Raw genomic sequence first — 13,977 nt, 5'->3', positions numbered from 1 at the left:
CCTCCTCCGGCCACCAAAACTGATGATCCTTGGCTCGTTTTGTAGCCCTCCAACCCAGCAGCCTTGCCCTAAAAGGACTCACTCCCTCTTGAGCTAGGTAAGGAGAAATTTGAGGTGGAAGTTTTATGGCGTTTTTTATGTTTTTAGTCGATTACCCTAGTTAGGCTTGGAATTGGTGTTTGTGCTAGTTAGGAAAGTTGTAGAGCATGATGAGAGGAAGATGCTGTCAAAATTTCATAGGTTTTGGAGGTCGCCGGAATCGGCCTCCGACCGCCGCTGCCGGCGGAGCCGCCGCCGTCGCGGTTTGGGAGATTTTTAGGGTTTTAAATGTGGAATATTAAGGGGATTATATTGATGTGATTTATGGAATTTTTGGATGAGATTTGGATAGGTTTGTGAATTTCCGAAGTTTGGTATTTTTGGCGGTTAATTAATGTAGAATCCGGCCGTATGATTTAAGTCGTATTTTTGGGAGGTTGTATTTACGACTGTCGAGGATGATATTTAAGTTCAGATCGTTCCGATTTAAGAATATCGAAGTTAGGCAATGATGAACGTATTTATGGCTCTCGGGTAATTTTGCCTATTTTGACTAAATATTGGATTATTAGTTGGGAAATTAATATTATTTTTGGATCAGGACGTGAGGAGGCTCGAGCAGACGAGGCCCCAGATCGACATCAGGCTTAGGCCTAATTTGTGAGTGGACTTTTGTTTTAAATAATATGCATGCTATGTTCATGGATGAACAATTAATGTTGTGGAGCATTTTGATGTCATTTTTAATTTTGACGTATTTTTATTTCTCTTGGAGTCACCGAAAATGGGATTTTCGGTGGATATAAATATGTATTTATGAGAGAGTATGTATATTAAAGCTAGCTAGCCATATGTGTCTGTCCACCTTAATGGCGTAGCATATAGCCGCATTATGGTGTGACGTGAGCGTTGGACGTGAGCGTAGTAGCCATATTTGAGTGTTTAATTCATATAGGGGGTATGGACACATATTTATACACCCGTCTGTCCACCTTAATGGCGTAGTGTAGCACCGCATTAAGCCGTGACGTGAGCGTTCGACGCGAGCGTAGTAACCCTATATAGACCCATGAATTTATATAGGGAGTATGGACGAGTGTAAATACATACATATATTATAGAGTCTGAGAGGCTCGATATTTTATGAGATAAAAGTTTTATCGCTTGCGGCATGCATTCGATTTTTCCTTAGAAATTAATTTGGGGAAACATAAATATTTTATTTATTATTTTATTTTTGTCCACTCACTCTAACGTTATTAAATGTTTTTCCCTGGACCCTTCGTTTTAAATTGCCCAGTCTGCAGAGTTCGGGTTGGATCTAGTAGGAGGAGAGGCATAGTCACCCGCATTTCCGCCAGTTTTCATCAGTAGGTTACATGTTTAACCTACTCGTGTTTTCTTGCTTCCGCTAATGTCTAGTAGCTCTGAATACTTTGGGATTATTGTATATTATGTTTAGAATTTCTGAAGGATAATTATGTGATGTTTGGACGTGTTGTATTAAGAGTGTAATTTGGAATTTTTGAGTTAGGGTTGTCCATTTTCAAGAGAGATTTTATCAATCTTTTCAGTAAATTTTCCTTCGAGGTGGTCTCCGCACGACTTACTCCGGGTTTCAGGGTGAAATTCAGGGTGGGTCGTGTCATGGTTACATTTAATGGTAGATAACCATTAATGAAGATAAATGAACTCAAGACCCTGATTCGTACTTCAAGCAGATTTTCAGGAAGTACAACAGAAAGTTCCAACATCCACGCAATAAACAACTTTTTGTTGCAAAGCCTGCTAGTCCTTCGAATTCAACTCCTATAGATGAACCAACTGTTTTAGAACCTCAAATTTAGGTATACGCCTTTTATATATATATATATATATATAATTAATTAATTAGAAAAAAAACTTGTATGTTTCCTAATGATTATCTTATGAAAAACACTAACTTGTTTTCTTGTTGCTTTTCAGCATGAAGAAAAACCTCTTTCAGATCCATGCCTTGAGGGACCTTCCTCCTCCAAAGCTCATAAGAGAAAAAGGAGAATGCACCTCATCACCTCAGAAGATGAAGCAGAACAACCTCATGTATAGGTTTTTAATGTTTGCTAATAAACATGTCTTCATATCACCGTCAAAAAATTCCACTGACTAGTATTTTACCCTTTCTTAGCCTCAGAAACAAAAGTCAGATGGCCTAGATGCCAATGAAAATTCCATCGAAGTCTTGGAGCAAGATCCAATAGATTGGGAGCATGAAACTTTGAATGAGATGTTGTGCAAGATCTTTCCATCAACCTCAATTCTGCCAATTGCTACTGTTGATGCAACTAGTAACCAAGTGGTGAACCTCTCAGACTCAGAAAGCAATGCTTAGGATCCTATGCAATCCGAAGTTCAAACTCCAACGGCTGAAACCATGAATCAGCAACACAGTGAAACTTTCACTGTTGCTGATGATCCTGCTCCACTTTTATTGCTGGTGAATGTGTCATAATGGAGCGAATACAATCTACCAAGAACTGAAGAGCTACAACATACTAATCATGAGCACACTTATGAGGAAACAAAAGAAATTGCGACAGAACTTCCCCCTGCCCCCCATGCTATTGAGGTATTAATCTTTCAAACCATTTACTGGTTTATTTGTGCTAAAGACACCTTTAATGAACATTTTGTTGTTCTTCCATGTTAACGAACCAAAGGAGAATACTACCGTGGATCACTCCAATGACGTTCATCAAGCTTTCCTGTTGTTGAAACCACCAACCTTGGTTCGCGAATGGAGGTCGCTCCACTTCATGATGAAGAAGGAACTCTAGAAGTCCTAGTCAGCGAAGCCTGGCCCCTGGCAAGCTTATCTCCCCCGAATGTCACCAAGCCAAGTTCCTCAACGAAGCATTCTGTTATGGCCAATTTGAGGGCCATGTTGTCTCCTCCTAGTCCCTCTGCTGAAGTAACTAAAGCCAAGAAGTTCCTTGCTAGCTTGGACGATGTGGATCTGACGCTTCCATAAAATAGGCGAAGACTTTCCAATGCCATCCAAGTCCTCAAGGTCTAAGCACGTGAAAAATAATTAGAGAAACTCAAGATTCTTAAAGTCTGGCTATTTAAGATCTTATATGTGGTGGAAACTCTTGCTTCACATGAAGCAGGGACCAACCAGCACGTCCAGCAGCTACAGAACCTCAAGACAATCTTTAATGAGGAGTCAAGAAGTATTTCTTCCTCCTTGTATGAAGCCACGAATAGTGCTGATGATACAGAAATTGTAGAGCTTGAGAGACAAAAGGCTGAATTTGAAGCTAAACTTCTCACGGCACAAGCAACACAAGAAGAGAAAATCAAAGCCATTAAAGAAAAATATCCTCTACAGATGCTTTAGATGAATCAAAAGACAAGACAACCATGACTAGAGTCGAACTCCAAAATCTGTTATTACACATTCGCGCCACTGACAAACTAGTCTAAGTTCCTTTTGTAACAGTTCTTTGCCCTCCCCCCCCCCCTCTTCTCTCATGCTGGGCCTTTTGTATTACATATATATCTTAATTTTGAGCCTTAAAAAACAATCTCAAAGCCCAACTTATGCCTAGGCCACTCCCTAGCCCAATTGGGTTAATAACCCAAGTCATAAAAGAAATAACTCTGACATTTATTGTTGAGAAAACTTAAATGTCGGTCACATCTTCTCAAAAACGAAATCGAGAAAATTATGCGTGTCTCTCGTTAGTTAATGCACCTCGGAGAAGATGTAACACTTAACCAACATTAATTCTGACACCCCTTACAAACAGATACCTTCTGAGACCATCTTTGATCTTCTATAAATAGAGAAACATGGTTCCTGAAACGCACCTCCCTCTTAGCGAATAATTAACAACGGTCTTCTTTCTCTCCTTCCTGCTTATGTGTGTGAAATCCTTCCTACCAAACAGCTTAGACTAGCACTAGGACCTCTGAGTTTTGTAACCTAACCTCATACCTGGGTTAAGTTTTGTAACCTAACCTCAGGTAAATCTTCATCACATTGGCCAGTAAGTAGGATGGGTAAATCCCTCCTAATTGCTTATCGATCGATGCATAGAAGGATAATGGGAACCACCAACACAGTCGCCCCTTAGGTCTCTCTGCAAAGCCTAAGGAAGTTGTACTTTCCGGGACTATTTCCGGAAAGCGCTTTCTAAGGTTCAAGAGTAAGATCTCTTTGTCACAACTTGGTGGTTGGGGCGGATTGTTCGTTGGAGGAGGATGCTGATGAAACCTCCTTACAGAAATCCTTCAAGAACACTTCTCCCAGATCATGTTTCGAAAACCTTAGGATAGTTTTCTTTCATGGTATCAGAGCCACTTTCTAGCATTTTATTACTGCATCTGTAATGTAAATTTCTTGGCCACAAAACCAATATATGAATAAAGATTTGAATGTTGAAAACACAAATTGTTCTCATTGCACTTTTGTTTATGATTATGACACCAATGTACGTATATTATTGCATACAGAGTAAGAAACTCTAAACAATCTCAATAAAAATTGAAATTTTTTTAAAACCACAGGTGTTTGTTAAGAAATCCGGGTCACCCTCCGAATTCCCTAGCCCAAGATCGATACCGAATGAAGACAATAACAAGAAACAATGTAACACGAACACAAGATATTTAACGAGGTTCAGTCAAATCACATGACCTACGTCCTCGGGTGATGATGGATCCACTAAACGAGAAGAAGATTACAGCTAAAGAACAATTCGGCTCTTCCACCCTCAAATAACCTCTCTCCTCACACTCTAGACTCTTAGCAGAGAACTCTCAAATACATCTGATCTCCCATAGCTTGCAACTCTCAAGATCAGAATTCTCAATTAATCTACATCACACCACACCTAAAACTATGCCTCTAAGGTCTTATTTATAGACTCACAATTAGTCCGACTTACAATAGGATTTTGAACCATAGCAGGAATCCTAAACCATTACTTCTAAGGATAAAATCTAAGAATCCTAGATACACTAGAATAACTTACCCAAAACCTTCAGAAGTAAAGAATCCCAAACAGACAAGGAATTAGTTTTGAGCCGCAATCCTAGCAGTGTTGTTTCTAGATTATGTGTAGTGTGTTGCCCCCTAGTTTAATTAGGTGCAGCAAATGCAAACCAATAAATGGTTAAGTGTTGGAAAGAGCAAAAGCGAATTAAACTTGATCTCCTTTCCATCGCCCCCCCCCCCCCCCCCCCCCCGGAAACCTGGCGGCGGAACTTCAAACTCCTAAACACTTGGATAATACTTCTTGAGATGGCGACCATTGACGGGGTTGTTATGAATTTGCCCATCTACGTCGCGGAAATAGTAAGCACCTTTGCCAACAATTTGATCAATAACAAAGGGTCATTCCCAGTTTGGTGACCGAACTCAGCGATTGAAGGCGAAGCCAGAGCAGCTATCCTAGCCTTCTCCCTCACCAAGAAGTACTCCCAGTTTCCTACCCATGTTGAATCTGATTGTCAAGAATTAGTTAACAACATCAATGGTACAGATTCAGGAAAGTGTTGGAGAATTTCACCTCGGTACTGATTCAGGAAAGTGTTGGAGAATTTTACCTCTGATTGCTCGGATACATAGAGCTCCTCCTCCATGCAGACTAATCTCTTGGTCTTGGATTCCTAAAAAAGCGAATTGCGCAGCTCACCATGTTACGTCGCTTAGTGTGAGGAAGACGTGCCCGGATGTCTGGATTGACAGACCGCCGTCCTCTTTGGTCCACAAACTCTCTCGTGACGGGTTGTCATGTCCTCTGTCGGAAGACGCGATTAGTCTGAGCTCCTAAGCTCTCTGTTTGCTTGCTGCGTTTGTTTTTCCTGCTTTCCTTGTTATTTTTTCTAGGTTTGTTCTCTTCGGGTGCTACTTTGCTTAATTCTCCTTTGTTTCTTTTATCTTGAGCTCATCTAGTCATCCCATGTTTTGGGCTATGTGACTATGAAAGTCTGGTCTCTGTTAGGCCTGTCTTGTAGACTTGGTTGTTTGTACCCTTGGACTCTCAATTGAATGTTGTTTCTCGTCCCAAAAAAAATCCACAAAATTCGTATAAGAAAAGGGAAGTGAATTCTACAGTCAATAAATTGTAATCCACATTTCTATTTTTTTTTTTTTGAGTAATTCTATTTTTCATTTGTGATAACTAAAATTTTATTTTTAGTGACTTAATTTTTATCTTTTTATGTAAATGATGACTAAAAATAAAAAATGAGAGTGTGGATTACAATTTGAGGAGTGTAGATTTCACATCCTAAAAAAGAATACCAATACTTAAAATTTTGGAAATTTTAAAAAGAGGGCAAATTTTAATTCATAAAAAAAAAACAGACGGCAAATTTACAAAAAAAAAAAAAAAAAACCAAATCATCAAAATTTAAAGTGTATAACGTTTAACAAACGAGTCCAAGAAAACCCAATATTTCCACACCAATAATTGTTAAATGGGTAGCTAGGGTCAAAGCCAATGACAACTTTATCCGATCAAAGGCAATTAATAATGTAGCTAGCTAGGGTGCCTACTACCTAGAGGGAGAGCTGCTAGACTCTAGAAACAACTTGACTAGACCTTATAAATTTATGATATAATAGTCGGGTAGTGTAGGGACTAGGGTAGGGTAGGCGCAGAGTTGAGTAGTAGGTTGGTCCCGTATATAAGCTAGCAGGCTATGCCCTAAATGATGTGTACCTAACACACTCAGAGAAGGCCAGGCTCAGCAGCAACTACTTTAACTTTTACCTGTCTCCTTTTCTTCATCTATTATTAAAATAATGAAGGAAAACCAATAAAAGTCCATTAAAACGATATTTGTCAGTATCCGTATACGCAAAATCCGCGGCAGCTGCTCTCGAGATCGAGAGAGAGAGAGTCTGCGTATAATGCGCACTGCACTATCAAATCTCTCGCAACCCTTCCCTTGACTACGCCACCCATGTGGGACCCCACCACCAACGGCGCACAGAGGAATTTTTATGAAAGCCAGAGAGTGTTGCGTGCGGTAGGAGTGGCCGAGTAGGAGAGAAAGTTCCTCTCATTATTAACTATCAACAAAAATACTGTTTTTTGTTTTTTAATATCATTAGTAATAAAAAAAAAAAGGGGCTTGTGAGAGCATGTAATAATAAAAAAAATTCTAAAAAAAATAAGACTTTCAAAATTCATAATAATCCATTTATGAAGCATAACAATTAGACATGCATGATAACTAACAAAGTAAACCTTGGACTTGAAGCTAACCGTTTTTCATTTCTTTATGCAGTTGATTTGGAATGCTAGAAAACTCTTGTAACAATTCTCATTGTAATCATCATTTATAATCTTGATTAAAAAAATAAAAACTAGCTATATTACTTGATTTACAAAGTTTACAACGAACGATAACAGTGAAAGTCAATCAAATGTGGCATTTTTATGGCCTGAACCACCTTAAAAGAGAAACTAGGTTGGGTAGTTGGTTGTCTTATTCAAGAATGACAAACACGGTATACTGCGACTTGTATTAATTTGATTAATTTCAAAGAATAGAAACTTTTATATTTAAAAAAAGTAATTTGATTACAGTAATTTCAAAGCTAAGTCTCCATTGTTCAATATTGAAATTAAAAATCCAAATTAAAATCTGTTTAAGAGCATTCATTTACATTATTTCTACACCATTGTCTTTTTTCTTTTGTACAAAGTATGAAGGTAATTGTCTCACTTCCTCATCCTCCCAATAATTATGGGAAAATAGCATTTTGCTTATTCATGAATCATGATTGACATTGTGGCTCGTTTTGTATACCCGAAATTGCTATCTGCGCTCCATTTTAACATCTTTTTTTCTCTCATTGCTTTTTACATCCGTCTCTTTTCTGCAACCCTCTGCCTTTTGCAATAAAATATCACACACTGTTTCTAAGTGGGAGTTCCTCATAAGCCATTGCAGCAGTGGCAGAATCTTCAGAGCTCAGTACTGTTCCTCTGCAGAAATCTCTTCTCTTTCCTCCGTAACCACCCACAAGTTCAGAACACAGAGATCTCTTCTCCACTTAAACAAGTTGTACATCAAAATCAACAACATTCTTCATCCCATATGATCAAACCATGTTGGGTCTGAGAGATATACTCCTGATTGCTCCAAACGCTTCTTCTATGCACCAACAAACCCAACCCATTTCCTCTGACCACCTTCCTTCCTCCACAGCTCTTGGGGTTGGCCTCGGCATCTTCCCTCTCCTCACTGCCACCCCATGCGGGCCAAGCGCTCCCACCGCAGAGGGCAATCCCGACAATTCACGTTTCTGGAGCCTGAGGACGTACCCGGAGCTGAACTCTTCCAAGCAAGACATGCTCAGTTTTGGGAACCACGCCGAAAGTCAACAGGTGGTGAAGTCCGATGACAGAAATTTGAACGGAGACGGCGGTGGCGGTGGCGAAGAGAGTGGCTTGAGGGCTTGCAAGGACTGTGGGAACAGAGCAAAGAAAGGTTGTGAGTACACGAGGTGCAGGACTTGTTGCAGAGGCAGGGGATATGACTGCTCCACTCACGTGAGGAGCACGTGGGTTCCGGCAGCTAGGCGGCGGGAAAGGCAGATGGGGGTGACTGTTGCCGTTACCGGTGATGTTGCCAGTGGTGGTGGCGGTGAAGGTGAGAATGGAAGCTTTTTGAATATACATCTGCATTTCATTCTTTCTTAAAGTTTAGTTTAAGATTTAGAAGAGGTGGATGAGGAAGGTTAACATGTTTTATCAGAGGGATAATGTTCTCGGATTCTCAGAACTTATGGAAAGTCAATAATGTCGTTGAATGCAGGTTCTTCTGGGTCTTCTTCGGTTGCCAAAAGACCAAGATTTATGATGTCATCAAAGAATGCAAGTACAGCTTCTAGTCCGTCACCAAACTGCCCTCGTATTTTGTTCATTCGAATTCGACCAAATTTGGTTTTCCATTTTGCTGTTTTGGTGTTTCAATGCACTGGGGTTAACAAAGTAGAAGGATATGTGATAGTCGTCAGTTTATATACATTTACGTTTCAAGTAGTATACCAGTTACATACAATGGTCTTGAGGTATATAGAATCTTAGTTTTGTACGACTTTATAAACAGAGGATCTTCATTCGTTAAGTAATTACAATCTCTTTAATATGCATGAGTTCAGTTTCTGTAATTACATTGCTCGAGTATTTTTGTTTTCAAATGGTTTGTTAATTGGAACTGAGAGAACAGATCATGTTTAACTTGTTTTTATGCTAATCTACAGACGCAAATCTCAGACAGTCATTACCAGATCAAGTTCGGGCACCAGCTGTTTTTAAGTGCCATAGAGTCACTGCCATTAGCAATGGTGAAGCTGAGATTGCTTACCAGGCTACTGTGAAAATCAGTGGTCATGTGTTCAAGGGGTTGCTCTATGATCGTGGGATTGATAAGAAAAATGAATACCCATGTATTTCACATTTGCATTTGGGAAGCGGTAGTAACCAAAGGAATGGAGACTCTTCATCTCCACCTGCGCCTCCTTCCAATGTCTGTATGGCGTCCACTAGCTGAAGATTGTTTAGAGGTATCGCCAGTGACTAAAGATTGATTTTTCTGTTATTGTGTATATGGTATGTTTTATAAAATCTTTTCAAAATACAAGATTGTTTAGAGGTAATGGTCAACTTTATTATTATTTCCTCAGGATCTTGGGGTTGCTGAAACATTCTTATGGAATCAATTTAAAAGTTAGAACTAAAAGAAATTTTCTTTCATATATATAGTGATCAATGATAAAACTCCCCATTATTCTGCTGTTCAGTTCCAATTGTAGGTTTACACTCTGCTTTGTGCAGTGCATAGTATTTCTAACTTGTCATTTGTTAAACATCTACATGCTTACTACATTAGTTGGTTAACTGTCGGCACTTCTAGTCATGGTTCCTAAAGTCAATTTAAATAATATAGTAGTTCCTTCTCATTAAGAACTTAAGATATAGTTGCAATATATAATTTTTCTTCTCATCACTTGTCAACCAAATGCTTACAACTACATTAGTTGGTAAACTGTAAGCACTTTCAGTCATAGTGCCTCAATTCAATATATATTTTACCATAGTTCCTTCTCATTATGAACTTAAGGTACTGAAGCACAGAAGAAAAATCATAATCTTGTAGAGAAAAAGACGAGGCAGACAAAGAATGAAAGGGGAGCTTCTCTCTACCTATCAAAGACCAAGGCAATACCATTTGCCTTATTCAACTTTAAATCAATAAATCTTGGGATTTTTCATCCAAATCTCTGCTATTATTATTCCTATATACGATTACAAACATTTGAACTACTCCTGACGTGCATAGTTCTTCAGCTTTGCACGCACCGATATGTAATGGTGTCATACATCTTATTTGTTCCTTTTTCTTTCTTTCTTGTGCATTGTGGAAAAATCGTTTGCGCTGTTATTATAGTGTAAGAGTGCAAAAAGTCTGATATGTGTTAGTGTAGTACTTTCGTGCTTGCTACCTTTTTACTTATGTTGGTGTCACAAACATTGCAGATAGCCAGATACTAAATACGATTATACTTATTCATGCTTGAAATCCTCAAGAACTAAATCATGGAGTCTGCTATAGTATGCAGATCTGGATGAGCACCTAGAGGCCTGGTTTGGAGCTCTTAACATATTGTTGGTTCTGTTATCTTTTTATGTAACTGAACACCATCTTGAATTAATTATCAAACTAGGATATGAGTCAGAATAGATGTAAGAATGTGAATATGTAGCCATCTATGAAAATATATTCTTCCCTCAATCTGTCCAACTCTTACTTTTGGAACAGAAAATTTTAATCTCTAAATTTGGCATTCTCTGTGCTGGATTCGAAACAGAGCCGATGAGATCCACCAATTTGGGATTAAAAAAGCACACTATTATGCTATATAAGTCTGCACTTTTTATTTTTTTATTTTTTTTTTATAGATGCATGAATATAAATCGGTTAACTTTCCTTCCCCAGTAATACTCTTACCTTCTCTTCTCTGACATAATCGTTTTATGTTAATCGAACATCATGCATCATGAATTAAGATCATTTCAACTTCAACAATGAGAGATTGGGTTGATAGCTGTGGCATCTTGACTCAATTTTGAATACTCTCATGAGAAGCTGATGATTTGTTCCTCGTTTCTTATTCAAAGCAGGCTGCTAAGTAAACAGGTAGCAAAGGGAATTTAACCTTCAGTTCCTAATTGCTATACCTGTCCGGATAGGAATCTATGCTCCCGTTTACTTTGTGACCACCCTAAGGCTCAATCGATTTGAAAAACTAAACATGCATAGCTATTAGGATGGTCAGCCGTAAGGCCAATCTATTCTATCCGAAGGACAAGGTTTGTTTGCAAACCAGGGTATGACGTAGTTAGAAACCCCAAATTCATCGATGATCATCTCCGAAGTTCTGAATTAGTTTTCATCTTTTTATCACCAAATGTAAAGAAATTTAAGAAGACAGAAGTGGAAGAAATAGATAAGCAAAACATAGTTCCAGTTGAATCAAAAATTCTTAAATCCAGTGACTAACATTCTAAGGAGTTGATTGTACTTCCTATGGGTACCTTGTGTGATCATCCCTTTCATCCACGAAAATTCTTTTAGGCACATTTGTGCAAGTGAACTGAGCAATTTAAGTATAAAATATGATTTTGTCATCCACATGACAGTATCATGTATATATATCAACACTATTAATAAAATTGAAAACTTAAAAAAAAAAAAAAAAAAAAAAAAAAAAAGAAAGTCCATGGGTTTTCAACACAGGAGGAGAGGACCCAAGGTTGATCGGATCAAAAATGAAAAAGAAATGAAAGAATTAAGGGGCGTTCAGTTTTCATTCTATATTCACAAGTCCAATTGTCGTGACTTGCATATTGGTGGTGTAAGTGTACATTGGTGCTTATAATCCGCTCTATTTCATCCATATAAAGAATCATATGGTTTTTCTATGAGTGATGTGACCGATGAATTGTTTTTGGATGATTTGAGCTATTCTAACTAGGAGATATTTGTTCTCTTTAAGAAAACATGGCGAGGGGTCAATGGTCCTTCATTTAGGCTTCTTTCGTAATGGTTTTGGACATGAACCTGTTTCAGCAATCGGAGCTTTGCACTAGGATCCTTTTGATCGGAGCTTTGCATTGGGATCCTTTTAATCGAAGCGATTACATAGTGTCCATGGAAGTTGATAATAGAAGTTTCACCAAATGTTGCACTAGTCCCTAAATGTTGCACAACTCTGTGATAGGATTAATGAAATTTATGGTTCTTTCATTTTTGTGTCAAATAGAGAAATACAACCTCTTAAAAGTTAAAACTCCACAAGTTTCTAAAATTTTCTTACTCTAAAGTAGAATGTGGTGATTGTTGAAACTACTCGTTTGTTTGGTTTACACAATATAAACATCAGGAAAAGAAAGTTGTATATATACGACGTTTAGTAATATTGAAAGAAAGAAAATACATTCCTAAAACACATTATTTTAATGAATTGTGTTATTAACACACCCATTTTCTCTATTCACACACCCTATTTATAATTTTATTATATTTACTCAGTTTTGATTTTACACGGCCTAAACTACCCCTTTAAAAGTTTTCTCGTTCTCTCTCTCTCACCTCCAAATGCCAAACCAGCCTCCAACCAACTCGCCCTCTTTCTCTCAACTCGACCCAACTCACCTTCTTTCTCTCACCTGCTTTTCTTCTTCCATCTCCACCGCCAAACCTCGCCACTCTAACATTCCTTAAACTCCGGCCAATCATAGTGACCATTCCTTCGTCACAAAACCCAGCTCTCAGCTAACCTATCCGCCATCGGAGATTAGTCAAGATGATTCGAGCCAATTGCTCCGAGGAGGCTACGTAATGAAGCAATACTAGCTGCTATTGGTCCGGGCGCCGAAAGAACCCAATCAAAAGCATTTCTTTCATAAGAAAAACATCAAACACTTGGTGGGCATTCCACAAAAGCTACTTGGGCGTGTCGCTGGCACTCCTGACTACAATAGCAAGCAAATTAGAGTTGAGAGGGGTTAGTGGTTTTGTGTTTTTCTAAGCAAAGATTGTGGACGAAGGAGAGAGAAGGGTGAGTTAGAATGGGTTTAGTGGTGTGTAAGAGCTCACCAGCTCGATTTTTAGGGTAGCAAAGATGCATTCGGTAAGCACAACTCGGATCGTAGGCGATCAATGTCAACCTGGATTCCAGATTTGCATTTTCCGGTGCGATGTAGAAGGAGGCAGCAGCTGAATACAAGCACGGCTCATTGAGTCATGTCCATCAGTCAGTTTAGAGAGGAGAAAGTGAGAGAAAGACAAAAGTTTGAGAGGGTAGTTTGGGTAGTCTATCAATGAAATTGAATTAAAGTAAAAAAAAATAAAATACAGTGTGTGAATAGAGGAAATTGGTGTGTTAACAACAGTACTCTATTTTAATAACAACTTTCTGGATGATTTTTCTAGTGTCACCAAACATCGGAATAGAAAGTTCTGAGGAAATTTCATTTACATTTTCTTTCCCTTCCCGTGAGAAAGACAAAGCAATTACTTTCTTTTTCGCGAACTAAATGAGTAGGCTAAGAATTTTGAGCTCTATTTATACCTGCGCCTTTATAGTATCTTTAATGTTATTTTTAGCAACTTAGTGTTACTATTTTTCAACAAAAAAAAAGAAAGAGTGTGAATTGTAAATCGAATAATGCATGAAAACTTTTGAAACCGAGCTAAGAAATTGCTGGAATATTCACTCCGAAAAACGGGACATCATCTTGCATTAGCCTAGGAAACTCAAGCCCTATTTATGTATCATTAAACCTCGTGCTCTTTTTCTTTTTTTTTGTCAGGCCTCTTTTCTTGTTCTCTTTTTTTTTTTTTTTTGGTCCTCTTCTCTCTTTTTTT

General features: G+C 38.3%; 1 protein-coding gene across 2 annotated transcripts; it reads left to right on the top strand.

Annotated features, from left to right (window-relative positions):
- The first annotated feature begins 7,939 nt into the window (after positions 1-7,939).
- LOC101306462 lies at positions 7,940-10,855 on the top strand. Of its 2 annotated transcripts, XM_004307061.1 has the most exons (4): positions 7,940-8,694; positions 8,860-8,922; positions 9,308-9,610; positions 10,584-10,855. In XM_004307061.1, exons 1-3 carry the CDS (start codon positions 8,151-8,153, stop codon positions 9,595-9,597), a joined length of 897 nt encoding a protein of 298 aa, XP_004307109.1. In that variant the 5' UTR covers positions 7,940-8,150; the 3' UTR covers positions 9,598-9,610; positions 10,584-10,855. The 2 variants fall into 2 exon arrangements, with proteins under 2 accessions (XP_004307109.1, XP_004307110.1); XM_004307062.1 differs by lacking the exon at positions 10,584-10,855 and having other exon boundaries at positions 8,860-8,918; positions 9,308-9,685.
- Positions 10,856-13,977: the final 3,122 nt, after the last annotated feature.

Source organism: Fragaria vesca, linkage group LG7 (genome assembly GCF_000184155.1).
Source record: "Fragaria vesca subsp. vesca linkage group LG7, FraVesHawaii_1.0, whole genome shotgun sequence".
NCBI classification, from domain to species: domain Eukaryota; kingdom Viridiplantae; phylum Streptophyta; class Magnoliopsida; order Rosales; family Rosaceae; genus Fragaria; species Fragaria vesca.
This window is presented reverse-complemented; position numbering and strand designations above follow the sequence as displayed.